At 35.5% G+C, this 27,882-nt stretch overlaps 1 protein-coding gene across 1 annotated transcript in view; it reads left to right on the top strand.

The window, feature by feature from the left end:
* The first annotated feature begins 17,475 nt into the window (after positions 1-17,475).
* The window catches only part of MRPL3 (mitochondrial ribosomal protein L3), a 43,773-nt gene continuing 33,366 nt past the window's right edge, over positions 17,476-27,882 (top strand). Inside the window, exons 1-4 of the mRNA XM_039336219.1 lie at positions 17,476-17,687; positions 21,085-21,266; positions 22,221-22,312; positions 23,388-23,486. Of these exons, the coding sequence (XP_039192153.1) occupies positions 17,575-17,687; positions 21,085-21,266; positions 22,221-22,312; positions 23,388-23,486 (486 nt within the window). The 5' untranslated portion in view covers positions 17,476-17,574. The remainder of the gene's footprint in view (positions 17,688-21,084; positions 21,267-22,220; positions 22,313-23,387; positions 23,487-27,882) is intronic.

The following is a 27,882-nucleotide window of genomic DNA, read 5'->3' on the forward strand; positions in this document are numbered from 1 at the left end:
GCTGTTTGTTCAAATGTTTTCATAAAGAATTCCATTTTCAGATTATGACAATTCCTATTATCAAAACCTCTTCAAACTTTTTCAGGAAATTATACTTCAGACATGAATCTAAGATATGTATAATAAGCATGACAATTACTTACATAAGAAATGTGGCCATACATAACCAAGAGTAGGAGATAATGTAAAATAAAACAAGGACTAATGCACATTAAGAGACTACAGTTATTGCAATATTATTTAATGGTAGTGTTTACATATGTTAAACCATGATTTACTTGGGTAAATCACCGTGAATGATTAAGCTTTGAACACTAGTCTATAAAACATACTGGCTAATTTCACAGAAACCACTAAATCAAGCAACCAAGCAAATTGTGCAGCTTTTAGCCAGTAGATCTTATTTTATAGCATAGATCTAACTCTTTCCTGAATGCCTTTGACACAGCCAGGCATTAAAAGAATTACTTCTTAACAGACTTTCTATAAAAACCTGCAATTCCTCTTTTCTAAAATTATGAGGGTACTATATTGCGGAAAAGCTACAAATAAGACAAACTCAGTAATAGAAAGTTGAATACTACCAGCAATTCAACTGGATTATTTGATAAAGGGAAAATAATGATGAGAACTCTCTGTATCTCGCAATTGCCGTCAGGAAGTCCTCAGACAACTTGAAAAAATTAGAAATAACAGATTTCTATATCTGAGGGCTGGAATGGATTATATTTTAAATTTATTCTAAGCTGCTTTGAGAACATCAATTAGAAACCAGGATAATTGTCCTCTTGTAAGGAAAAATAAATCAGTTGCATAAATTGTTACAAAAGAAGATATGCTAAATTTCAACAACATTATGCTTTGGGGGCAGCACAAGCCAGTTAGTAGGGTTCCATTTTATATATATGAGTAAAACCATGTGTGAATTAATTCTGGGGACTACACAACATTTTATTGTGTTTTCTACTTTAAAAATGAAAAAAAAGACCTTTCGATTTTGCCAATTGTACTAAGTCTTGCTCAGCCATGATTTGCTTAGGAAATCAGAATTTACCAGGCTTGCTCAAAATGCTATGCCATTAACTGGGGTGAGGTTCACAAGCCACAATGACTAGAAATACACAACCTCCTGAGCCATCCACAATTTGGTTTAACAAAATGCAACTATCACTTTTTTGTTTTCTTTAAATCCAGCTATCATATCTAGACTGATTGCCAGAGGGCAGTAAAGAGTTCAGAAAGTTATGGTAAATTTACTCAAAGTTTGAGTGCTGACTTAAAACAGCCAAAGAAGAAACAGAAAAAGGCATAGAGTTTTTCTGATTATTTTGTCTAGGTTTTAAGCTGTGTATTGTACGGCATGTTACATTTTCTGCACAGATCCTATTTGGAGCCAAGTTCTTATTTGAGCTTCACTGAAGTTGCAAGCTAAAAATATTCCCACAACCTATGGTCTTATTTTATGACCCTGAACATAAGCTAAAGGTAAAGGAGTCCCTGTGAATTTTACTCCAACTGCTGCCAATTATAGGGTGTGGTACTCGTCTCCATATGAAGGCCACCTGAGCCAATGCTGCCTGAAGACATTTCCACAGTCATGTGGCCAGCATGATGTCATGGAGCACTGTTACCTTCCCAGCAAAGTGGTACCTATTTATTCACATTTGCATGCTTTCAAACTGCTAGGTTGGCAGAAGCTGGGGTGAGGACGGGAGCTCACCCCATCGTGTGGCGCTCGGTCTCAAAAGCACTCATCAATTGCAGACATGACTGGTCAATCTGCTGATGTTCCTCAGTGTGCCCTCAGGCATTTTCCTGGTGCTTGCTAAACTCCCTGCTCTGTCAACCCCTCTTTACCACATTTCATTAACCGACCCCCCTCCATTTCCTTTTTATGACTCAGTAGTCCCTAACTGGGGTAGAGTTGGGGCGACTAGATGGAACTGAGCATTGATAGGCTGGAACAAAAACAACAACAGTAATGGTGCTGATATAATGCAAAGCAAAACAGAATGCCTGCCTCTAATTTATTTTTCCCAAGAATGCTTACATGTGTTATACCAGTGCTTTTCAATCTTTTTACAGATTGTACCTCTTTTAGGATATGGCAATATTCAAGTACCACCAGTCGGCTAGCAAGGTGTCAAAAACTTGATGACCAAAAAAGGAAAAAAATGATAAAGTACAGGTAGTCCTCGACTTACAACAGCTCGCTTAGTGATTATTCGAAATTGCAACAGCACTGAAAAAAGTGATTTATGACCATTTTTCACAGCATCCCCAGAGCCACGTGATTTACATTCGAATGCTTGGCAACTGATTCATATTTATGACGGCTGCAATATTTCAGGGTCATGTGATCTTCTTTTGCAAACTTCTGACAAGCAAAGTCAATGAGGAAACCAGATTCACTTAACAATGGTGTTACTAATTTAACAACTGTAGTGATTCATTTAACAAATGTAGCAAGAAAAGTCGTAAAATGGAACAAAACCCCTTTAACAAATTTCTCACTTAGCAACATAAATTTTGGGCTCAATTGTGGTCTTAGATTGAGGACTATCTGTACAACCACTTACTACACTTTTAATGGGAAACTTGTGCCTGTTTCTCTGACATTAAACTTAGCACTGTTCTATCCCCTTCTCTCCCTCTGCTTGTTTAAAAGAAGCCTCTCCTCCATTCTCTTTCACCGTCCCTTTCTTTCACCTTTGACTTTTTTTTCCCCTTTCCTGGAAAAACCTCCTCCTTTTATATCCTCTCCTCTCTTCTCCCTCCTCTTTTTCTCTTTGGTGCAGTTCCAGCTGACTCCTCTCCCCAAGGCTGTGCACTTCTCAGTCTCTCTCTCTCCATCTCCTTTTCTTTCCCCATCGTCTTTTCCTCTCCCTTCCCCACCAAAACCTCCCCCTTTTTAATATTTTATTAATTTTATATTATTACAATTCATTAGTGCTTAATGAACAATATGTTGTCTGGCTTGATTTGTTTTGCTTAGTAATACAAGTTAGTTCTTACTCTCTATTCTGTTTTTCCAGCCATTGATAAAATAAATTCCATGTTTGAAAATATTCTGTATCTTTTTCTTTGATTCTCAATGTAACTCTATCCATTTCAGCACAATCCAATATTTTCTTAATTATCTCTTCATCCAATGGTGTTTTGTTTTTTTTTTCATTTTTTTCAGTGCTGAGAAAATGCAATCCTCACTGCTGTTAATACATGTAATGTTAAATATACACTTTGTTTATCATTTTTTTCTGGAATTATACTTAATTTAAAAAGCTCAGGTTTAAAGTCTATATGTTTCCCTAACATCTTTTCTATCCAATTATGTATTTTTGTCTAAAAAATTTTTTGCTTTAACACACGTCCACCACAGGTGATAATATGTACCGGGATTTTGATTACATTTCAAACATTTACTAGACAGGTGGAAGAGGCCATCTATAAAACATTTTATATAGGTTTTCTTTATATGAAGTTGTCATTGTCAATTTATAATTTATTTCCCAAAGATTTTGCCATTTCTCTAATTCTATATTGTATCCAAAAAAATTTGCCCATATTATCATTGTTTCTTTCACTTGTTCGTCTTCCATTTTCAAATTCAATAAAAAGTTATACAATTTCTTAATCAGTTTTTCATCAGAAGTCAACAACACCTCATCAAATATTTTCTGGTCTTTATAAAAACCTTATATTTTAACATCTTTATCATACTTGGATTGCATTTGCAGTCAAGGCCACCATGATAAGTCAATACCCTGATCTTCTAACTCTTGTTTAGATTTTAATTTCCTATCTGTATTCAGAATATCCTTATTTGTTAGAATTTTCTCAAGTTTAACTAAGTTTGGATGAACGAATGCTTCCACTGTTGATAGCCATCTTGGGATTTTCATATAGATTTTTGGTTTTATCTTTACCCATACCGATAACAATGTGTTTCTTATGTAGTGGTTTTGGAAATATCTATGAGTTTTATTCTTTTCATACGGTAAAAATGTGTGCCATCCAAGTTGCAAGTCATGTCCTTCTAAATATAACAATCTTTTATTTCTGAGGATTATCCATTCTTTTAACCATGTTAGAGCCCATGCTTGGTAGTAAAGATCCAATCCGGTAATCCAGATCCTCCATTTTCTTTAGCTTCTTGTAGCATTTTCAGTTTAATTCTGGCTTTCCTTCCTTGCCAAATAAATTTTGAGATCAATATATTCAGATCATCAAAAAAAATTCTCTATTTTTGTAGGTACTGTTTGAAATTTTTAAAAAAAGGAATTTTAGTAAAATATTCATTTTAACAGTACCTGTTCTTCCTAACACTGATAGTTATAAATTTTTCCATTTTTTCCAAATCTAATTTTGTTTGATTTAGTAATTTTATATAATTATCTTCTTTTATAATTGCACATCTTGCTGTTAAGTATATTCCTAAATATTTAACTTTCTTAACTATTTGTAAGTCTATTTTTTCTGACAGTTTTTTTTTCTTATCTGTAACATTTTTAACTATAACTTTGGTTTTTTCTCTGTTTATTTTCAATCTTGCTATTTCTCCAAATTCTTCTATCCCTTTCAATAGTTTAAGAGTTGCCTCCAATGGTTCTTCTAAAATGAATACCAGGTCATTCTCAAATGCTTGTAGTTTATAGTTTTCATCTTTTATCTCCATTCCTTTAACCTCCTCCTTTTATATCCTCTCCTCTCTCCCCCCCTCCTCCTTTTCTGTTCAGTGCAGCTCTAGCTGACTCCTCTCTGCAAGGCTGCGTGCTGCTCCTGGAAGCACCAATCAGCTGGAGTTGCATGCCAATCCTAGGTGCTCAGCAGAGCCCGAGCAACACTGCAGCTCCAGCTGACTCTCCCACAGGCCTGTGGGGCACTGTCACAACTTCAGCACATCTTCTGTTACACTTTTATACTTTTTTAACACTTTTTTTTATAGTGCTTTTCAACCTGTGATGCATGTACTACCTGCTGAAGTACCACCAGTGGTAGATGTACCATGGGTTGAAAAGCACTGTCCTATACTATATAGGGATTATTTGGAATATCTAGTACTGTTATTGTTCTCCAAAATTATGCTTTGTTTTGAAATGTACCGACTTGTAATGACATGTGAGAATGACCTTGGCAGACTTTGGCAGGCTTGGGGGAAAATGCTGCCTAGACAATAACCAAATAAGAGAGGGTGTATCTGTAGTTGCATAATAAGAGAAAGTTGTTGAAAGTTGTTGCTGTTCAGAAGGTCCTGGGGAAAGTCAACACTCAGAAAGCTGCGGGTCCTGATAATATCCCTAGGAGAGTACTTAAAGAGTGTGCTGACCAGCTGGCCCCTGTTCTCACAGACATCTTCAATCTCATTGCATCAGGCCGTGGTTCCATCATGTTTCTAATTCCATCTCCTTGAGTACAGATTCTCCACAGGGCTGTGTCATGAATCATATTGTGAAGTATGCAGATGACACGGCATTGGTGGGTCTTATCCAGGATGACAATGAAGATGCTTATAGGGAAAAGGTGAAGGTTCTGGAGGACTTGCAATAAAAGTAACTTGGTTCTAAATGTTGATAAAACAAAGGAGATCATTATAGATTTTAGAAAGAGCCAGCATAGTCATACTCCATTCAGTATCAAGGATGTCGCTGTAGAGGTAGTCAATAGTATTAAGTATCTGGGGGTGCAGATAACTAACAATCTGAATTGATCTCTCCACACGTCATCCTTAGTGAAGTGTGCAAACTAGCATCTGCATTTCCTGCGTCAGATGAGGAGAGCACATCTCTCTCCTTCTGTCCTGGCCACTTTTTACAGAGGCATGATTAAAAGCATTTTAACAAAGTGCATCACTGTCTGGTTTGCTGGTAGAAGTGTCTCAGATAGAAAGTCCATAAAGAGAATGGTAAGGACAGCCGAGAAGATCATAGGAAGCTTGCTCCCTGGTAGTCAGGATGCTGCTTATGAGCGCTATGTGCTTAGAGTTCAAAGCATTGTTAGAGACCCCACACACTCACTTCACAGTCTGTTTCTGTTGTTCCCCTCTGGGAGGAGGTTTCAAAGTATTTCTAGCTGGACTACCTGATTCTGTAATAGCTTTATCCCCTCTGACATCCATCTGGTAAACTCAAAAATTTGTTTTTCTCGCCATGCACATGTATACATAATCTGAACTAGACTGTGTTGTTTCTCTGTGTCATATAATATATGTGGGTATATGCATAATTCTGTATTTATTTATTTTTGTCATATTTATGTAATGTATATCGGAGGTGGTGACCCTTTGAGAGCTGTATGCAACGAAATTTCATTTTAATGTATGCCAATTAGTGTATATTCAAAGTGACAATAAAGTTATTATTCTCTTCTGTTATTATTCTATTCTATTCTAATTTAGAAAATAATTTCCCTAACTTCTCAGGTTTTAAAAGAGATGCTGGAATATTTTTTTACTATCAGACTTGCACGATTCTATTAATGGAGCCTTACAATAAAGTAGAATTTGCTCATCTGGTGGTGTTTCCTGCCTGGTCCACCTGGGAGAGCAGAGATCACCTCTCCAAAGAGGGGCAAAAGTAATATGACCTATTAGGAAGCATCACAATGTAGGGTTGGAAGCAGGCTGGAAAGCAGTCTCACAAATTTATCTCCTGATATATGTTGTTTTATGACAAATCACATCACTATGGAAGTCATATCTCAGATTTATTGGATGTGGTTTCAAAACTAGAGCCCATAACTGTTGCCTATCTTTGCTCTTTGTGATCAAAAAGACTAAACTAGAAAAATCTCTTCTAAATCAATTTAGAAGTTTCCATCCTTTCATATAGCAGCTATACAATTTATACAATTATATATACAATTGTTATACAATACCGGCTAACAAAATGTATGGAGTAAATTTTTTCCTGCTTCTTACAAAGGGAAAATGAGGAAAGATCTATATAAAGAAGAAATCTTATCCTTAAAAACCAAAATACTAAAACATAGCTTTAAGGCACACAGAGAGAAACAGAAACCCCAAAAGAAAGTTTGGGGTACTTGGCAATCAACCTATTATGACAAACATATAACAGAACACAAATTTTAAATAAGAAATAAAGTATACTGAAAATATCTAATATTCAACAAACTTTATAGACAAACAAACCAAAGATGCCACTAAATTGTTAACAAGTAAGGGTTAGAATAAAAGAAAGTTTAGGTTAAGAACTTTACATGAAAATATAGCTTGCTCAAATTTATGCAACTTAACTTCTACATAAACATACATAGAAATCCATCCAAATATTACTGAGATCATCAGGATTTAAATAAGATATTATACTTAAATGGACTCCAGAAGATGGTAGAGGACAGGAAGACCTGGAGGAACGTTGTCCATGGGGTCACGATGGGTCGGACATGACTTTGCAATTAACGACAACAATTATACATTATTCAGTAGAATATTATAGCAGAAATCCAGAATCCTACTGAATTCCAGTAGGATTAAAAGGCCAACTTTTCCCAATTTCAGACAGACATTTGCCTAAACTTTCTATCATTAATGATTTCCATATCTGTTTCAACTGCTATTCAGCTGTTTTGTCCATGCTCCACTGTACCCTTTATAAAATGCAGTCTATAGAGCAATCTTACCTATCTCTCTCTCACTTTTTAACCACAAATGGATTTTCATAAACAGTTAAAAATCTTTCCAGATCTACAGAATCCAGCCAAGATCTCTTAACTAATTCAAAATCAAATTGCACAAGAATAAGCTGCATGTCAAAAGCTATTTAGGGCAAAGAATATCCATTGCAGGAGTCTGGTAGTGTGTTGATAATCCACATTTCCAGATTTTTGATGTGGAATCAGACATTATATGTTGCTTATCATTCATTTGTAAAACTTAGGCAGCACAATGTTTTGTATGGTTACTGTATGCAGAAAAGTCCTACTGTATCCAAGAGTGGGAAATTTTTAATATATATACAATTTTATATATATAAATTTTCCCTTTTTTGATTACTTTCTGTCTCTGTCTCTCTCTCTCTGTCTCTCTCTCTCTCTCTCTCTCTCTCTCTCTCTCTCTCTCTCTCTCTCTCTCTCTCTCTCTCTCTCTATATATATATATATATATATATATATATATATATATATATATATATATATGCTCCATTGAGTATAGCAGGACTTCTTTTGTGTACATATATATAAAATTTCCCTCTCTTGACTGCTTTTGCCCCCCCACACACACACACAAAAGCCCCTATTTCTTCTCTCGTTCTCTTTCTCTCTCGCTTTCGCTCTCTTGGTGTATAAGTTTTTCTCTCTTGACTACTTTTTGGCCACACTAGCTCTGAATGACATCCAATGTCCTCATTGTGGATCTATATCAGGTGGATCAACAAGTCGATGAATTGTTCACTCTTATCAATGACTTGATGTCATTGTATCCATATTTAGTTCTTTTGATTATCTGGCTGAGAAGGTTTAAGTCAACACAGAACAGCAGTGGACACAGTATATCATCTTGGTATATATTGCACTTGATGGCCACTTATGTGAGCTATCTTGAATTGACTTCCATTGTTCTCTTCCACAGTCCCATTGAATTTTTGAGGAATGTCTTAGTGTCCTTATTTTGTATACCCCAAGTATTCACAGATCCATTTGTGTAGCAATGAGATATGAGTTTTCTTGTAGTCAATCTGGATGTGCTCAGATTGGTCTTTTAGACCTTGAATCTTCTTGACTATTCTATGAGCAACTGGTGTTTTAAGCCTTTGGTGTTGTTCTTAATGCCCTTCTGAGCTGTGCTCATGTACTGGCCCATGTGGTCCTGTAGCTGGGTAGCTATGATGCCTGATAGGATTTTCCATGTTGTGGGGAGCCAGACCCTCCCCCTCACTGTCCGGCCTGCCTCCCTCACCGTCGGAGGCCCCCTCGGCCCTCTGGCACCCAGCGTGGCCCTGGGGCTGGCGGGCAGGAGTGGCTCCTTCCCAGCTCACTGGGCTCCAGGCCTCAGAAGCAGCCAGGTGGCGGGCAAGAGGGCGAGGCAGCAGCGATGCCTGCATGTGTGTCAGAGGCCAGCTGGCTGGGCCAGGAGGGGAGAAGCGGTGCCTTCCAAGCGGGAGCTGGCACTCCGGCCGCACCCCTCTTGCATGCAACGAGTTGGGGAAGGGTCATGGCAACGAAGGGCTGCGTGGCATGGAAAGGGGCTCCCACGACCCCGCTGCTCCTGGCGCTCAGGAGGCTGGAGGGGCGGGCAGGTCCCGGGGTTGCAGCTGGGAGAGGGCAAGAGGTGCTGGGATGAAGATGGGGTGCTCCAGGTTGGTGGGTGCGAGGGGGCGGCCGGCGGCTCTGAGGCGCGCAGATTCTCTGTGCAGCTTCCGAGGCCCCGGAGGTGCTGCCGCTTGGCTCTCCACCAGAGCCTTCCCCCCCTCCCCGGGCAATCGTGCGGAGCTGCTTTCCCCTTCAATCTCCTTCCTTCTCCATCTCCTTCCTTTCCTCTTAAATCTTCCTTCCTTCCATCTTCATCCCTTTCCCTTCAATCTCTCTCCTTCTTTCCTTCCTTCCTTCCCCCTTCAATATCCTTCCTTTCCCCTTCAATCTTCCTTCCATCTCCATCTCCATCCCTTCCCCTTCAATCTCTCTCCTTCCTTCCTTCAATCTCTTTCCTTCTCCATCTCCTTTCTTTCCTTCAATCTTCCTTCCTTCATTCCATCTCCATCCCTTCCCCTTCAATCTCTCCTTCCTTCTTTCCCCCTTCAATCTCCTTCCTTCTCCATCTCCTTCCTTTCTCCTTCAATCTTCCTTCCTTTCTTCCTTCAATCTTCCTTCCTTCCTTCTTTCCATCTCCATCCCTTTCCCTTCAATCTCTCCTTCCTTCCTTCCCCCTTCAATCTCCTCCATCTCCTTCCTTTCCCCTTCAATCTTCCTTCCTTCCTTTCCCTTCAATCTCCTTCCTTCTCCATCCCCTTCCTTTCCCCTTCAATTTTTCCTTCCTTCCTTCCATCTCCATCCCTTCCACTTCAATCTTTCTCCTTCCTTCCTTCCTTCCTTCCTTCCTTCCTTCCTTCCTTCCTTCCTTCCTTCCTTCCTTTCCCCTTCAATCTCCTTCCTTCTCCATTTCCTTCCTTTCCCCTTCAATCTTCCTTCCTTCCTTCCCCTTCCCTCCCTCCCAACATTTTTGAGCAAGGAAGATTAAGCTTCTCCAGCAAGCATTGCTATATTGTTTTTGTGATTAATCACTATGCTTTAATTATGTTCAATTCGTAACAATGAAAATACACCCTGCATATCAGATATTTACATTATGATTCATAACAGTAGCAAAATTACAGTTATCAAGTAGCAACAAAAATAATTTTATGGTTGGGGGTCACCACAACATGAGGAACTGTATTAAAGGGTCGCAGCATTAGGAAGGTTGAGAACCACTGTTTTAGTAAGTAGAAGTGGGTCAGGTCGGGGTCAGGCGCTGTCCAGTTCTTCATATTCTTGACCCACTATTTGATATCTGGAATAACTGATTCCTGTTCTGGGAGAATACTAGGATCTGCTCTTGGGTCCTGCAGTCATTTTGCACTGGTATTTTGTCTTCTCTTTCTCCCATATGTTCTTCCAGTTGTGTTGGTGCTGGTATACACTACAGCTGTTGTAATCCTAGAGATGATAAGAAAAAACAGGCACACTAGTGATACTAGCTGAACCTCTCCAGGTATATGTATGTATATGTGTGTGTGTGTGTGTGTATATAAGTGTGTGATTGTATGTGTATATATGTGCATGTGTAAAACATACACATATATTAAAGAAGAATTTATTCAAGGAAAGATCCAAAATAGAATGACTCTCTATTCACACATTTTTATTATGCCACACAGAAAAAGAGTGTATGATACTAATATGTAATATATTCAATTCAAAATGTTCTTTGACAAGAAGTAAGAAACTCTAGCTATTCAGCGCAGATGACCATAAAACCAAAAATAAAAATACCCTATACAGACCAACTTGAGTTATTCATTCCAGGGGACAAACATACTTTGTGGCTGCTTTCATTGTCATAGGGAGGCCTCTCTGAACAGTCAGGAACATTTCCAAGGAAAGTCAAATGGTAATTGTTACCACGTTACCAAATGATAGCTGTTTACCACATGCACAACAAATAAAAATTATTTCCCAGAAATAAGTAATATATAATGTTGATTTGTTATGATGTACTCAGAGCGCAATGGAATGTGGCACACCAACTTTAAAATCTGATTTGAAGTGCATCATACTAGAATGACTTTATCAGAAATACCTGTGTGTGAAAAATGTGGGTAAGAAGAATGGTTCAATGCATGCCACAAAAAAAATACATTTTTCTCACAAGCTTTCTTCCATTTAAGGCAACTCAGTTATTAAGAGTTGAGTCAGATTTCTTGGAATCTTGGAAGAAAATCTATCAGCCTTCAAAATAAATATTTCCCCTCATTAGAGTTGTCTCTTATTAGCAGGTTAATCCCATTCTTACAAGGCAATGTAATGTTTCACATCTGTCAGTCAAATTATTTATATTATACAGAAGCTTTCATGTCCAATTCAGAAGCAATTATCCAAACTGATTTTATTGGTAAAGGTGCAAAATTTATAACAAGAGATAGTAAACTAAAATAATGACAACAGGTAGCAATTAAAATGTTGATATACAAGGCAGAAGCTATCAAATGTAATGTCTCCACGTCACCATCTATTTCTGATTGAAGGAGTGGGAGGAGGTTATTTTATTTTGCAGTGTAGAAATAAAAAAAAACATGTTTCTGTTTACATCTTAATTGGACAAGTTATTTCGGTTATTAGTTTAATACAAATATAAAAATGAATGGTGAAATCTTCTCCCTGCCGTGTTTTTTTTTATGGTTGACTCTTCGAAGGAAACGTATGCCATTTTGACATTTTCTTTGCTGCTGTTTTTACACTTTCCAAGCTTCTGTTTAAGAACCATAGCAGCAGTTTCCACACTAAATGAGCTGAAAGCAAATGCTTTTTCTGCTGTGAGAAGTAATCATGATGGTGGAAGGTATTAATTAGCATCAGAGTATGAAAAAATTTTACAGTCTCATTTGATCAGTCCTGCTACTTCAGAAAATAAGGGAGGCAAATAATGTAATTGGATATTAGAACTTCTCTGAGGTTTTTCCCATTCCAATGTCAACAATCCCTTCTCTTTGCCAGTTTTTTTTAAAATATTATTTGAAACAATTATTTTTCAGTCTGATGTTTCTGCATTTTGCCTGTTTCAGTACCAGTTGTTTTCTCAACAGCTTCTAGACGGCTTCTCCAAGGTCATCTCCAAACCTTCCTACACATTTGTAGCTCAGTGGGAGACTGCAGATCTTTCATCTCTGCTTTTATTGAATTAAATTTCATGGGAGAAGGATAGTTAACACATAGAGCTCTCCGGTATCTTGTCAGTCAGACACCATTTGAGTAGGAAGAATAAAAGACAATCAAGGAGGCAGTGATTGTGGGTTTGAAAATCTGTGGTCATTTTATAATGCATTTGAGTCTCTGCATAGTCACAGCTGCCATTTTAACTTTTTTGACACATGCACACAGAGACACTATGGATAGCTTTGAATCCGAGTCTTGGACATATAAACTTCAGCATGAGAATCTTCCTTGAAGAATCCAATAAAACAATTTTGTTGAACAATTAAAAGCTTATCACAATAACCAACATTTCAATATTTGTAATAAAATTCAAGATGCTTCTGTTTGTTTTTTATGTATGAGTTTATGCTAAGGATTTTTCCCATTGCTGAGTTTAAGCGTCATTTGCCCACCTTTGAGTCAGCAGAAAAGCAAATCAGCATGTAGTTAGCTGCTCTCACTGCTGGTCCCTATACTTCCTCTGTTACTTTGGTTGCTTAACAATGCTGGACTGATTGTGCGTGATTGCTCTGACTTTATTGCACGGGTGTCAAACTTGCTGCGTCATGTGATGTGTCATGACGTATTGTAACTTTTTTTTTTTTGCATTGCTAGAGCTGGGGTGGGTGCGGCCTCCACATGATGCAACCGGCAGTTTGACACCCCTGCTCTCTTGCAAATCATTGGCCAGTCATATATTAAGTTTGGCTGCAAGAATCTACTTCTCACCTGTAGGTTCTTTGCTGTGCTCTCTTACTTCTTTCTTTTCCATAGGCTAAAAATGTGGATTTCCAGATTTTTCTTTTAGGAAGCCAATAGGAAGGAAGTCAGTGTTGTCGTTTCACTACCTGTTTCAGGCTTAAATAAAATGATATAATCTATACAATTAAAGTTTTAACAATAGGGGCTGTTGAGCCATCTAACATTATTGTGCAATACTGATTTAACAGACAGCATGGTCCTCAGGATTCTCTCAAAGGTCTGCAAAATTAAAATTGCCAGATATTAGACTTCCGGTTTTTGCACTGTAGCGCATGGCCACGGGATTGCAAAACTCCACAGCCCGCGGCTGTTTTCGTCCTGCCAGGGGACTCTAAATGGGTCTGAAGTTGCCCCAGAGAGATGGCAAAGGAAGAGGGGCACCCCGTTAATCACAGGATGGCGGCAGTCATTCCGTTTTGATCTGGGGGAAGCCCTCTGACCCGACAGGAGAAAGGATAGCTGCATGCCAGCATCTAGCCCAAGCTACCTGCAGCCGAAATCCAAGAGCACTAGCCAGAACAACAGTGAACAGCATGTTTGGAATTTGTAAGAGTAGTTGATCTTCTCTCCTTTATTTTGCAACTAAGTCCTGGGAAAGATCCCCAAAGCAAGAAAAACCTTCATAAGTGAGGATAGGGGACTACAGCGAATTAAACTTAAAGGAGGAAATAAACATATTGAAATTAAATTTAAAATACTACAATCTGATCAAACCTAGAAACTAAAACAAACTGCTAAGATTATATTCTAAAGGATTTTGATGAAATTATATATATAAAAAATAATAAGAATAATTTCTTGTTTGAAAGAGCTGGAAAACAAATAGTCGCTGACATCTAGTGGACAATTAGAAAATAGCATATTAAAGACAACTCCGAGAAACAAAGAAAAATCTGTTCCCATGAACTCTAATAACCTTTAAGAAAATAGTTGCTAGAGAACAAAGAAGAGATTGTACACTGGGCCAGCTATAAGACTGGAAAGTGTCTGAAGGAAAATAAATACTTTGATTGTGGTCTAAATTTATGAATTGTTTACAGAAAAAGAAAAACTTTGATCTATGTCTAATCTTTGAGAGGGAAAGTTACAGGAAGGATTTAAGGTGGCTAAATATATTTGAACTGCAATTCTGACTGGTTGGTAATTGACCCCTGAAAGAAAGAATTGTTATAAAACACTGATTTTACTGAAACCTTGACAACTGAAAATACAGTGGATTATAAAAATTATATATAAAGACAAAAACTATACCAAATTGGACTTTGGATTTTGAGTTGGCCGACTTAACAAGGCTAATTACAGAGACTATGGCACTTATGACGAATTACTTGAAAGGGGGAAACAACACGGATATGACATATTCATCAAAAAATGATAGAAAACCACACTTAATATCTGCTCCTGAAGGACTAAACCCGAAAGATCAAAGACTTCTAGAAGCAACATTCCAAGATAAGACAAATACATTCCAAGAGGAAATTTATGCAATGCTACACCAGATACAAATCACAATAGCTTTAAACTACGAGGAAATTAAACACAACTTTAATAACATAAATGAATACACTTCTAACTTAAATTTATAATAAAAAAACATCCAGAGAATGATGGTAAAGAATGAGCAAACAAATCTGATAACAGTATGTAAACTAGAAAAAAAATGACTTAATTGGTGAAGTTACAAATGGAATTATGACTTAATACAACAAGAAAAAACTCACAAGATTTGGATATAAAAATAAATATGGAAAAGATACTTTATGCATTAGAACATCAAAATAAACCTGAGAAGAAAGAAGATTTAACAAAATGGATACTACTAAAAGAATCAGTTTGGGAGACAAAAAGCATATATCTTATGCACTATGTATCCTCTACTCCCAACAACAACTACAAAAATACAAGAACTGTTTGACAAGTCGAAAATATTAACTTGGAAAACTATTTGACAAATGAAGGCCAGAGATGGGCTTAAGAGACTTGAACTGCCCTACCAGATGGAATATTATACAATCAAAAACTTGTTTGAATATGGTTAAATAAACAAATAACTTTGGCTACAAAGAGGCTTTAGAATAAGTGGGCTAAGAGATATAAATAATATAGTATTTTTGATAGGACACAAAATATAAAAATAATGGGATGATGTAAGTGAGTGAAAAGTTTGAATTTTAAAAAATTAAGTTTGAAAAGATTTAGGATTAAGAAATGATTGAAATGTTGAGGGGAAATTAGGCTTAATAAGAACTTGAATTAAAAAAGATAGTGATTTAACAAATCAATTTTTACAAACAGAAGTGAAATATAAATTGATTAGAAAAGATGTTATAGGTAGATATTATGATAGATATGTGGTATAGTATTTTTATAATATATAAAATATGAAAATACTAGGATAATGTATTTAAATGGAAAATTTGGATATTTAGATAATAATAAATCTTTATTGATTAGCCCTTGGGCCACATCAAAGTGCAAAGTTGCAGCAACAAATCATTACCAAAGTCTGATAAAAGCAGTTTAAAATAAAATTTGATAAAATAATTTAAAATGGAGCTAGAGTAAAATATGACTTAAGATGAAATTGGAGTAAAATACAGTCTAAAATGAAATTAAAATAGAGTACAGTAATTTAAAATATAGATAAAATATGATAAAATTATATCTTGCAATCTACCCCAATCAGTCCCACATATGCAGATCTCAACCAAGCCATTTTGTTTAAATACTGTGCTGCGTTAAATGTTATTTTCAAGTTCTGGCTGCACATAAGGTAAGTTGTTTTGATATGGGGATCCCAATGAGTCATTCATTTGATTATATAGACCGAGGTACCTGTCTCTCACCCTCTTGTACAGGCAACAATCAAATAGTATGTGAACCAGGTCTTCTACCTCTGCTGCTCCGCAAATGCAGAGACACTCATTGTAAGGTATAGAATGGAATCTCCCATATCTGACCATTGTGTCAAGCTATTCGAATCTCACTTGCATAAATACCTCCCTAAGATGTTTTGGCAGTTGTAACTTCAAATAGCTGTCTACTTGAAAAGTACGCTTATATTTACTCAGCCATTTCAAGCTACCCACCTTACTAAGGATCGCTATATCATTTTGTGTTTCTATATCCTTAATTCTTTGGGCAGCCTTTTTTTTTAAATTGTTCTCCTGTTATGCAAGAGACAGGAAGACCACAGCTTCTTACAAAATTTGTTAGTTTGGTGATCAGGAGATTTGTGATTGTAGATATTTAGATGTTAATTACTGAGAATATGATTGATAAGAATTGTTTGAATACTAAAGAGAAACTGAACTTAAAACAAGATTTATGAAAATAAGATACACGGTGACTCAATAAGATAATTTTTTATGAAAATAACATAAGTTGATAAGAAAAAAAAGCTATATGGATGCTATTATTGTTGGTAGTAATATAGAAGAAAATGCTTATATTTAATCATTTATATATGGAAAATATCAAATATCAAAAATTATATTTGTTTAATGTTGAAGAAGTAGATACTATTGGGAGAAGAGAAGATCAAGGAAATATATTATTAACTGATATGCAAATTATGGAAATATAAAAATTATTATTGACTGTTAATTAACTATTGATTGTATTTTTTCCCAAAAATTTATGAATCAAGACAACATTCTGTACACCAGGCACTAAGGTTGCTATTGTAAAAAATCAATAAAACTTTTATAAAAATAAATAAAATTGCCAGATATTAAAGATATTTGCAAAATTTTAAAATACCATTATTTTTTGTTAAAATAGTATTTATAAAAATATTTTATGTTAATATGGGTTTAATATTGTCATGTTATATGATTCAATAAATACTCTACAAATGTGTCGATTTTAATTTTAAATACAATAAATATCAATAAATACAACCGATAGAAACAAAAGTTCTTTTGGTGTCCTCCATATTTTTTAAAAGTGGAAAAGGGTCCTAACAGCAAAGCGTTTCAAATGGATTATAAAATGATATAAGAGTAGAGACCTCCTGTATTAGCTGCGGATAGAAGCTCATTCCCTTCTTGTATTGTTATTTTGGGGGGAGGATAACCCCAAAATGTTAAAACGCCTCAACGTTTCCTAGCTTTCCTGTAAATCCCTTTTCAAAGCAGAGCTGAATGTACGAATACCGCCTTTCATGCAGTGACGAGTTTCTTTCGGCAGAGGCCACTAATCTGACCCAAACTATATTCCCCCCCCCCCGAGATATAGCGGACTCTCTGGCCTCTGCGATTCTATGAACTAAGCATAAGCAATACCATTTCCTCTGAAAGTGGAGTTAAGTAGGAACGAAATATTTCCGGAACTTAGGAACGGGGACTGAGCGGGAAAGAGTTTCTCGGTTGAGCGCTGTTTCGACTGGTTATTTGGTGTGGAATCATGTCGGGAGTAGGCCTGCTGTGTCGTGTAGGATTGCGGCGGTTGGTACCTGGAGGCATCCTTAATTCAGTTCCCGGGGCAGCGGAGGCAGCGGAAGTTGGATTTAGACGGCGGTAAGTTTGCGGTAGGATGGGGCGAAGGAGACTTTTGTTATGTTACACGTATAATTCTTTTTACGGTAGGTATCCTTTTATGTGCAAATACCCCCCCCCGCGCCGGGTTTCCCTTTCACTTAATTATAAGAAAAATTAAAATCCAATATTAATCATTCGTCTCTACGCATGATTGTTTGGGTTAAAGCTTTTCTACGTCCAGGAGCTGCACGTGAGTCATATTGGGGGACAGTTTTAATGTTCAAAGCAAAGCATTGAACAGTGTTGGGTCATCGGTCCTTCAGGGTCAGTAGTGTTTCCCCGTAGTGTTGCCTATAATGCTATCAAATTAATTTTCTTCTTTTCTCTCCTTTCCGTCATCCCCATTTTTGCTGGGATAGTATTTGTGAGAGAGTAAAAGAATTTGGAAGAGTGTATGTTAAAGATGCACAGAATATAGGTAGTAGGAAACAATCCAATTTCCAGGAAATTAGCACCCTTAACCAGGTTTCCATATTTATCCCTGTTGCTCACTGGAAATTTGTAGGAGTTGGCAGCATGGAATGATTTAATAAAAAGACATATTCTTGATGCAGACAAGTGGGGAAAAGTTACATAATTTCAATTTATGAATAATGCAGCCTAAACTTTTACCCCATATAAATTTCTAGGATCCCACTATTAATCCAAATGGGACAAGGGTTTCTCAGTATAATTGTACCATACACTTGATCTTCATACATATATACATACATATATCTTGATCATACATATTTGAAAGATTTAACTTTATACCAGCATGGCTGAACCTTTCCTAATGCTTCAACTTCTCCATTTTTAATCTCATACTGTGTATCTCTCACTAAAATTTTTTCTATGCTTGTAACCTTAAGTTACCAGAAACCTATGGGTAAATGGTTTGAAATGAAGCTGGCTTAAGAAATCTCTTTTCAAAACTGCTCCCTTTTCCACTTTGGCTATAGTGAGGACCTGATATTCTATCTGGACTGTATTTACATGGTGAATCCTGGAGCAGTTTTTTTAATGACACATACTATTTCAGTCAATTAGATTATAGGAGTAACTCTTGTTAATTCCATTTGTTGTTTTTTAATCACATCCATTTCCTATTCTAACAGTTCCATCACATTATTTGTTTTAAAAAATGAGAGCCAGTTTGATGATGTGGTTAAATTATTAGCCTAAAAACCAGGAAATTCTGAATTCTGAGCCTCTTATAGGCCTAAAAACTGGTTGGATGACTTTGGGCTAATCACTCTCTTTCAACTCTTAAGAAGATGGCAACTGCAAACCACTTCTGAAAATGTTGCAAAAAGAAAAAATCAGGGACTTGTCCAAGCAAAGAATCAAGACTAATTCCAAAATGCGTGCATACACACACACACACACACACACACACACACACACAGAGAGAGAGAGAGAGAGAGAGAGAGAGAGAGAGAGAGAGAGAGAATGAAAATGAGAATGAGAATGAGAATAGAGGGAAGAGAATTAGAGCTGGTCTTCTAGACAATTTGTTCCAGCACAAATACAGTTCCTAACTTTCCTGAGGGCAATGTCATCCTCCACGACATCCACTTTCAGTCCACCATGAAAGCAACCTCCACTTTTTGGTTATGGTTCAGAAATATATTTTTCTGCTTTATACTGCTTCACATAGAGCTATCGGATTTAGCTCTTGCCATTCATTTCATTTCACTCCAGTTGCTTATGTGTGAAGTGTGAACAACTATGTACCTTCAGTCACTATTTGCTGACTGGTTTTTGATTTCTCCTGGTTTGTAGCCTGTTATCTTTAACCATTACAGTATACCAAACTGTCTCTCCTCACATTTACATGCTTTCTCTTTGTAGACCACTTCATTCTCAGGTTTCAGATCTGCAGCAAATTGAATTAAGGACCCTTACTTTCTCATTTCCCAATTGTGGCATTGTCCATGTACTGAGAATTCTAATGCAAGAGTTCATTAATAAACTACTTGGTATTCTGTATTACATCAAATTTCTTTCTGCCATCAAATTTCATGAAATGATACAGCGTAGTGTTTTAAGATTGTATTTACATGTTTGTATCTACATGTTTAGCAATTATAAATTTGCTACTTCTGGTTTTATTCCAAAATTGTCAGTTGAATGTATTATTAATAATGAATGTTGCTCAGTTCATATGATCAAAATATGCATCTAAGACAACGGTGGCGAACCTATGGCACGGGTGCCAGAGGTGGCACTCAGAGCCCTCTCTGTGGGCACGTGTGTTGTAGCCCCAGTCCTAGGCCTTCAGCTGGGTTTTATAAAACCTTTTCACTTTAAACTGCCACCATGTGCAAAAAAAAAAAAAAAAAGGTTCAATCAGTCAATTTCAACTTCTCACGGGCAAAAAAAAGTTCTTGCAAAGTTGGAATTGATTGATTGAACTTTTTAGTCCCATCCAGTCTGCCGTTACCACTGCAGCCATGCCCAGCCAATTGGCCACGCCCAGCCAATTGGCCATACCCAGCCAATGGGTCCCACCCACCTGGCACTCAACGATGCATAAGTGGATTTTGGGTTGCAGTTTGGGCACTCAGTCTCTAAAAGGTTCGCCATCACTGATCTAAGATCTCCTGGGATCAAATGGTTCCAAACATTTATGACTGCTAGAGTGATGAAGAAATATTAATGTAAAATCTAATTACCTATATTTAATTTTATTTTTTTATAATTCAAATTAATTTACAAAGAATCAGATTTACATCTGACGTTGCTCTGTCTATTTATTTTTTTCTAATCCAGCTTCCTTTTTGGAATGCAGCTCTTTGGACAATAATTCTTAAACTGTTGGATTTCAATTACTCTTTTTCCCAGTCTTGAATAATGATGTTACCTCTCCCTTCCAAAATCTTTATTTTTAAACTGGCATTAAGATTGTATCAAGTCACAAACAAGTAATTACAAATTGCTCCATAACCTACTGGATATGCCAGTTTGGTATAGTGGCTAGAAACCAGGAGACCAAGTGTTCTAGTCCTGCTTCAGGCATGAAGCCAACTGGGTAATCTTGAACTAGTCACTTTTTCTTCTAGGAAAAGCCAATGGCAAGAAGCTTCTGAAAAAAAACAACTGTTCTAGTATTTCAGTCAAAATCTAGGAGCTGCCTTTAATCTAAAAAAATTGTACATTTCAACGTAAGCTGATAATGCTCTGGGAACCTAACCTTCTCCAGTTATATATATTTTTCTTTTAGGATACAGACTGCAAAAGTTTTCTAGTCATGTATTATGATAATTATTTCCTGAAGCTTTCTTTATTATTGGTAGGTTGGGCATAACAAAAGAAACAAGTCAAGTTTATTGCACTGGAAGTTTGAAAATTCAAGCATGCATTTTTCTGAATTCATTTTTCTTCTCTTTGGTAGGGGTCTGTGGTTGGTCACAGTTCGGCATATTATTTACAACAGCACATGGTGGGATGAGCATCTTTCAGAAGAAAATGTTGAGTTCCTTAAGAAACTTTCAACAGAAGAATATAAAGCTCAGATTGCTAGTAAACTTTGTCCTCTGAAAGATGAGCCTTGGCCCTTGCACCCATGGGAGCCAGGTTGGTATACAAAGAGATAAAGTAAACAGTTATTCTGGATATGATTCTGTTCTTTTACCTCCACTTTAATACATATTTTACAGTAATTGGTGAAAGTCTAAGCCAATTATTATATAAAAAGTCAAATATTTATTTCAGCAAGTACCTAATGCCCAAGTCTGGGGAATTCTTATACATATCTCCATTATAATAATTTATTAAACTCGTTTGCTGCCTGATTCTCAATGACTTTAATAATCAAATAAAGAAATCACAATAAAATCAATAAAACATTAAAGATAAAAGATACTGAAGTACAATAGACTAGATGGGAGGAACAAGAAGTTACACTCTCCCTTGCCAAAGATTGGGTAAAGAGCCACATCTTCACACCTCTTCTAAACAATATCAAAGTGGGGAGGGGCAATCTGGCTCTCATTGCAGAGGGCAGATGCTATTGCCAAGAAGGTGCACTTCCAGGATCCTGACTGACGATATTACTTAATTGAAGAAACCTGGTTTGTGCCAACTCTGCAGGACAAGTAGTTCCTCAAGCAACTTGGCCCTTGTTCCATAGTGAGGTGCAAATGTCAGTTATATCCATAGGATTGATGCACTGCCTAGAAGTTCACACTACACTGGGAGAGACATAGTTTTGTTAAATGTATAGTGATGGATGGCAGTGCAGTTATAACAGTCACAGTAACAGTACATGATACCCATTGCCCCTGAATGTTTAAAAATATTAGACATTAAAATAGCTGAGATTGCTTATTTTTAACATCATATCTAGTGTAATTTAATCTAAATATTATTTATCAGATAGTAGTAGCTGCCACCTAAATAACTGTGTTGCAAGATGTTTGCAGAATCTGTACATGCTGTGAATTAGGTTAAGAATTAATCTGCCATGGCTTTCTGAACTCCAGTAGGCTTGAAATTTAAGAAAGGATTGTTTCATTCTTTTATTCACAGGTTCTAAAAGAGTTGGTCTTATTGCAGTAAAGTTGGGGATGATGCCATTATGGACCAAGCAAGGTGAAAAAATACCTGTCACAATGCTTCAGGTAGGGCAGAGAATACATAATAGTTACATTTAATTTGTTATGTATTGCTCTTCACATATTCAGTGCAAAATCTTAGTCCAGGTGGCAAAAAATAAATTCAGAAAGAGAACTTTATTTTGATCAGTGATCAATAAAAATGCAATCAATAAAATGATAATAAAGTAATAATACTTACCCAACCAGATAAAGCAGTATTTTTAGAATAGAGGGTGGCTGAATTTGCTTAAAAGCTGAAATGCTGGTGATAGTTCCAACTTGAGTCCCACCTTAGAAACACTATAATAGTCATGAATTTTCCAAAAAGAAAACAGCATAATCTCTGAAGTGGGATTTATATTATATTGTTTTTAAAGAAACCAAGCTTTTCCAACATTATTTTTTTTCAGATTCTAGGTTGCAAAGAGAGCTACGAACATCAGGTTATAGAATCTTAACAAATTTAGAGGGTCCCAACCTTCTTCATCTTCCAGAAGGCTGCTAAAGCCTGGTTTTCCTCCCAGAGATTTGATCTAGTGCTTAAGGCACCAGGCTGGAAAGCAGGAGATCATCAACTTAAGTCCTGCCTTAGCCAGTGGGTGACTTTGGGCCAGTCACTCTCTTAACCCAAATTACCTCTCAGGGTTGTTGTGGGGAAAATAAAAGGAGGAAGTCTGTTGGATATGTTCTCCACCTTGAGTTATTTGTAAAAATAATAAAGCTGGAGTACAAATAAATAAAATAAAAAATATGTGTACCTGTTTTCATGGAAACACTGTATGGTGCCTCAGTTTATTTCTTTTTATTGGATTATTTTAATTGGTTGAAGGGTCTTTATGATGATTTTAGAATTGTTTGCTGTCCAGAGTTATGCATTCAGTATGGCAATCATATACATTAATAAAGTTGTGCGCACATAAACATACCAGAATAGAATCTCACGTCTTATCATCTAGAATTAGATGTAAAACAGATTGTTGAAGCCAAAAAGAAAAAAAAAGTTTAAGATTAAAGCTAATTTTTCTCACTATAAGCCATACAGTGAGATTACTTCATGTACAGAAACTAATATGTGATAACCCTGAATCATTTCTTGTAGGTTCAAGACTGCCATGTTTTAAAATATACACCCAAAGAAGAATCTGATGGAAAAACTCCGAGTCTAACTGTTGGAGGGAAAAATGTGTCTGAGTTTCATGTAAGTCTGGCTTATTTTTCCTTTTGATGTGGGACATCAGTTTTTATTGCATGCTCCAACGGAATGCATTTTTAGGAAGAAGATGTCATAAAAATTTAGAAGACTGCCTTTTTTGTTTTTGTCTTTTTAAGGAAACATATTTATGACTTTGTTATAATTTCTTGAAGATGATCCTATATCCTAATAGGTTTTTTTCATAGTGTTTTGTTTATTCTTACTAATGATTAAACATTATAGTATAAATTATCTTCATAAATCATGCCATTTTGGGCTATACAAGAAAGTTTTATTGTTCATTCATTTTACTGTCTTTGTAAAACTATCATTTTTACATGCACATATAATTGTGTGCTATAGTTTAGATAGTCCTCAAATTGGGTGCTTCAATTATTTGCTAAGTGAAAAGAAGCTGATGCAATCCTTACATAGTATAAAATTAAACATCTTACTGTAAGTTTGAATGAGTAATTATTGTTTATTTGCAGTTGTCTATAGATTAAAAATAAGAATAATGACAAAAACAAGACAAAAGTTTGGACAGCTTGCAATTAGTATTTTAATATCTCAGAAATAACTATATACAGTTCTTTCCTATAATCAGCTAAGAATAATTTTATTCATTCTTTTTGTTTATTCCCCATCCTTTCTTATAGAACTCTTCTAGCTCAGAAAACTTGTATGTACTACATGCTTGAGATCTCCAGATTTGAAATCCATTCAAAATTTTTACTTTTACAGCTAGTCCTCATTGAACAACCACTCTTTCAGGGACCATTCAAAGTTATGGCAATACTGAACAAGAAGGACTGACAATGGGTCTTTGTGATTGCAACCATAGCAGCTTCCCTTGTCACTTGATCATGCTTTGGGTGCTTGACAGCCAGTTTTATTATAATGATCACAATATCCCACAGTCATGTGATTGCTTGTTGGAAGCTAGCAGTAAAGGATGCAAATGGCAAAGGCATCAGGAAAGGCAGGCGCTCACAAATGGTGATCATGTGACTGCAACAGCACAGGATTTGCGTAAAAGGGCAACTGGGACGCCCTCAACTGTTATAAGTTAGCATGATCACACGGCGTTGCATTTTACATCATTAAGTAAGGGCTACATAGATATGACACAAGAATTTTTTTATCATGCTGCTTTGGTGAAACAACCAACTGCAATTCATCTATGGTTTCTTCTTTGTTTAAGGGATGTTGACTTCTAGGATATGTTGATATTTAATTGAAACCGCTCTTCCTACCTCCTGTGTAATATTTTGCATCATATACAGGTAGTACTCGAGTTAAAACTATAATAGAGATTGCACATCACAATGCTAAATCCCGTCATCCACATGACCAACCCAATTTTATGACCCTTTTCTTTTTTAAAAAAAAAATTATTGTTTTTTTTCATACAATTCAGTAGTACTTGTTCAACAAACGTGTTGTCTGAGTTTATCATTCACTAATACAGATTAAATTCCTAAACTCTTATTCTTTTCTCCAGCCATTGATAAAATAAGTCCCAAGTTTGATAGTATTCTGTTTCTTCTTTTTCTTTCAACGTCAGAGTAAGTCTGTCCATTTGTGCACATTCTAGTATTTTTTTATTTTTTTTATAGAGATTTTATTGGTTTTCTTTTGCATACATATGTTAATTTTTCCAATCAAGGAGCTGTCTGGGGTTAGCTATGTTAATACATATTCAATTCCTAATCCTTCATTCTTTCCTCTAACCAACAATAAAATTTGGTAGTAATCTGTATTTTTTTAATTATTTCTTCCTCTGGTGGTATTTCTTCATTTTTCCAATATTGTGTGGATATGATTCTTGCCGCTGTTATCACATGTAAAATCAAGTATATACTTTGTTTATCAATCTTTTCTGGCATTATATATAATGAAAAAAGTTCAGGTTTAAAATTTACATGTATTCCCAAATCTTTTCTAGCCAAGTGTGTATTTTAGTCCAATATCTCTTTGCTTTAACACATGTCCACCAAACATGATAATAAGTATCTGACCTGTGTTTACATTTCCAACATCTATCTGACATATTTTTAAACATTTTTGCTAATCTTACTGGTGGCAAGTGCTATCTGTGAAACATTTTATGTAGGTTTTCTTTGTAAAAAGTTGACATTGTCAATTTATAATTTCTTTCTCACAAGATTTGCCATTTCTCTAAATCTATATTGTATCCAAAATTCTTTGCCCATGTTATCTTTGTTTCTTTTACTTGTTCATTTTCCATTTTCAAATTGAATAAAAAGTTATACATTTTCTTAATTAATGTCCTATCAGAGGTTAATAATAAAACTGATCAAACAAGGTCTGCTCTTTATAAAATCCATACAATTTAACATCTTTATTGTATCTCACTTGCATTTGTAAATATGCCCACCATGATAGATCAATACCCTGATTTTCCATCTCTTATTTATATTTTAAATTCCATTTAGAATTTAGAATATCTTTATATGACCATATTTTCTAGAAACTGACTAAATTTGGATGTACAAATGCTTCCATTGTTGAAAGCCATGCTGGAATTTTCAAGTTTATATTTTACATTTTATTTTTCCCATGTTAGTAATAATGCATTTCTAACATAGTGTTTTGAAAATATTTATGTATTTTATTTTCCCATACCATAAGAAAGCATGTTGTAAATCATGTCTCTCCAAATACAACAACCTTTTATTTCTAAGAGTTATACATTCTTTTATCAATGTTAGTACAGATGTTTGATAATATAAAACCCACTCTGCCAGGCCAAAACCTCCATTTTCCTTAGCTTCTTGTAACATTTTCAATTTAATTCTAGCTTTCTTTCCTTGCGAAAGTAAATTTCAAAATTAGGGAATTTAAGTCTTCAAACAAAATTTTCTCCAGTTTTATAGGTATCGTTTGGAATAAAAACAATATTTTTGGTACTATATTCACTTTCACCATAGCAATTTTTCCTAGTATCGACAGTTGCAAGTTTTCACATTTTTCCAGACCAAGTTTTATTTGATTCAGTAATTTTCTATAGTTATCTTCTTTTATTGTTGAACATCTTGCTGTTAGATATATTCCCAAATATTTAATCTTTTTGACTATTTGTAATTCTATTTTTTCTGACATTTGTTTTTTTTTGTTTATCTGTAAGTTTTTTAACTATCACTTTAGTTTTTTCTCTGTTTATCTTTAGTCCTGCTATCTTCCAAACTGTTCTATCTTTTCCCATAATTTAGGAATCATCTCTAAAGTTTCCTCTAGGATGAATACCAGATCATCTGCAAATGCTTGCAATTTATAAGTTTCACCTTTTACTTCCAGTCCTTTAATTTCTGGGTCTTGTCTAATATTTCTATTTAAAACTTTCAAAGTTAAGATAAATAACAATGGAGACAGTGGACATCCTTGTCTTGTGCCTTTTCTTATTTTTTTAAAAAATATGTTTATTTTTAACATAGTTACCTTAATATTTGGTAAACTGTGTTGTCTGGTTTACATTTAAAAAACATTCATTAACAGTTGATTTCTATAGTCTATAATCCACATAATAACTTTACTTGATTTCCTCTTTTTCCCATAATGTTTTCTTTTACCAACCTTAAGTTAATACAATTCTTGTTGTTTTGATAAATAACAGTCGAGTATAATTTTTTTCTAATATTTTTATAGATAATTATCACATCAATATAATATTTCTTTTCTATCTAGTCATTTTGGTTGCCTCATCATAGATCCTGTTTACAGATCTTGTTTAACATTTGTTTTTCGCACAATGTTCAAGACATTTTTACTGGTTAAGATTTTCTCAAAGTTAATTACATTTAAATATTTAAATCTATTTTTTCTCATGTAAGCCATCCCAGTACTTTTACCTTTCTTAAGGAATAAATAAGACTAAAAAAAGAAGAATAAGAGTAAAGAAAAATAAAAAATATGCTATTTAAAATCCATGTTTCCTATAAGCTAATACCATACTTTCCGGCGTATAAGACTACTTTTGAAAGCACGGAAATTGGCGCTGAAGTCGGGGGTCATCTTATACGCCGAGTCATACGCCGGAAATTACGATAGTTTCTGGCGTATAAGATGACTTTCTAGGCATGCGACTCGGCGCCGAAGACGGGGGTCGTCTTATATGCCGGGTCGCCTTATACAGCGGAATATACGGTACATATTTCCAAAAAGAATTCATTCTTTTTTACCATAATTAAAATATATTTAATCTTTAAATATTCCATTTAATAAATCTAGTCATCCAATCTTTTAACTCTTATTCAAAACATTTTTAATCCATTGTAATTTTCTTAAAGTCAATCACATTTAAATATCTAAAACATTTCCTTTATATAAGCCATTCCAACTTTTTTATATTACTCATCAAGAAATAAAATAAGGAGAAGAA

This window comes from Crotalus tigris, unplaced genomic scaffold, assembly GCF_016545835.1.
Source record: "Crotalus tigris isolate CLP2741 ecotype Arizona unplaced genomic scaffold, ASM1654583v1 scf7180000017666.27876245, whole genome shotgun sequence".
Taxonomy (NCBI): domain Eukaryota; kingdom Metazoa; phylum Chordata; class Lepidosauria; order Squamata; family Viperidae; genus Crotalus; species Crotalus tigris.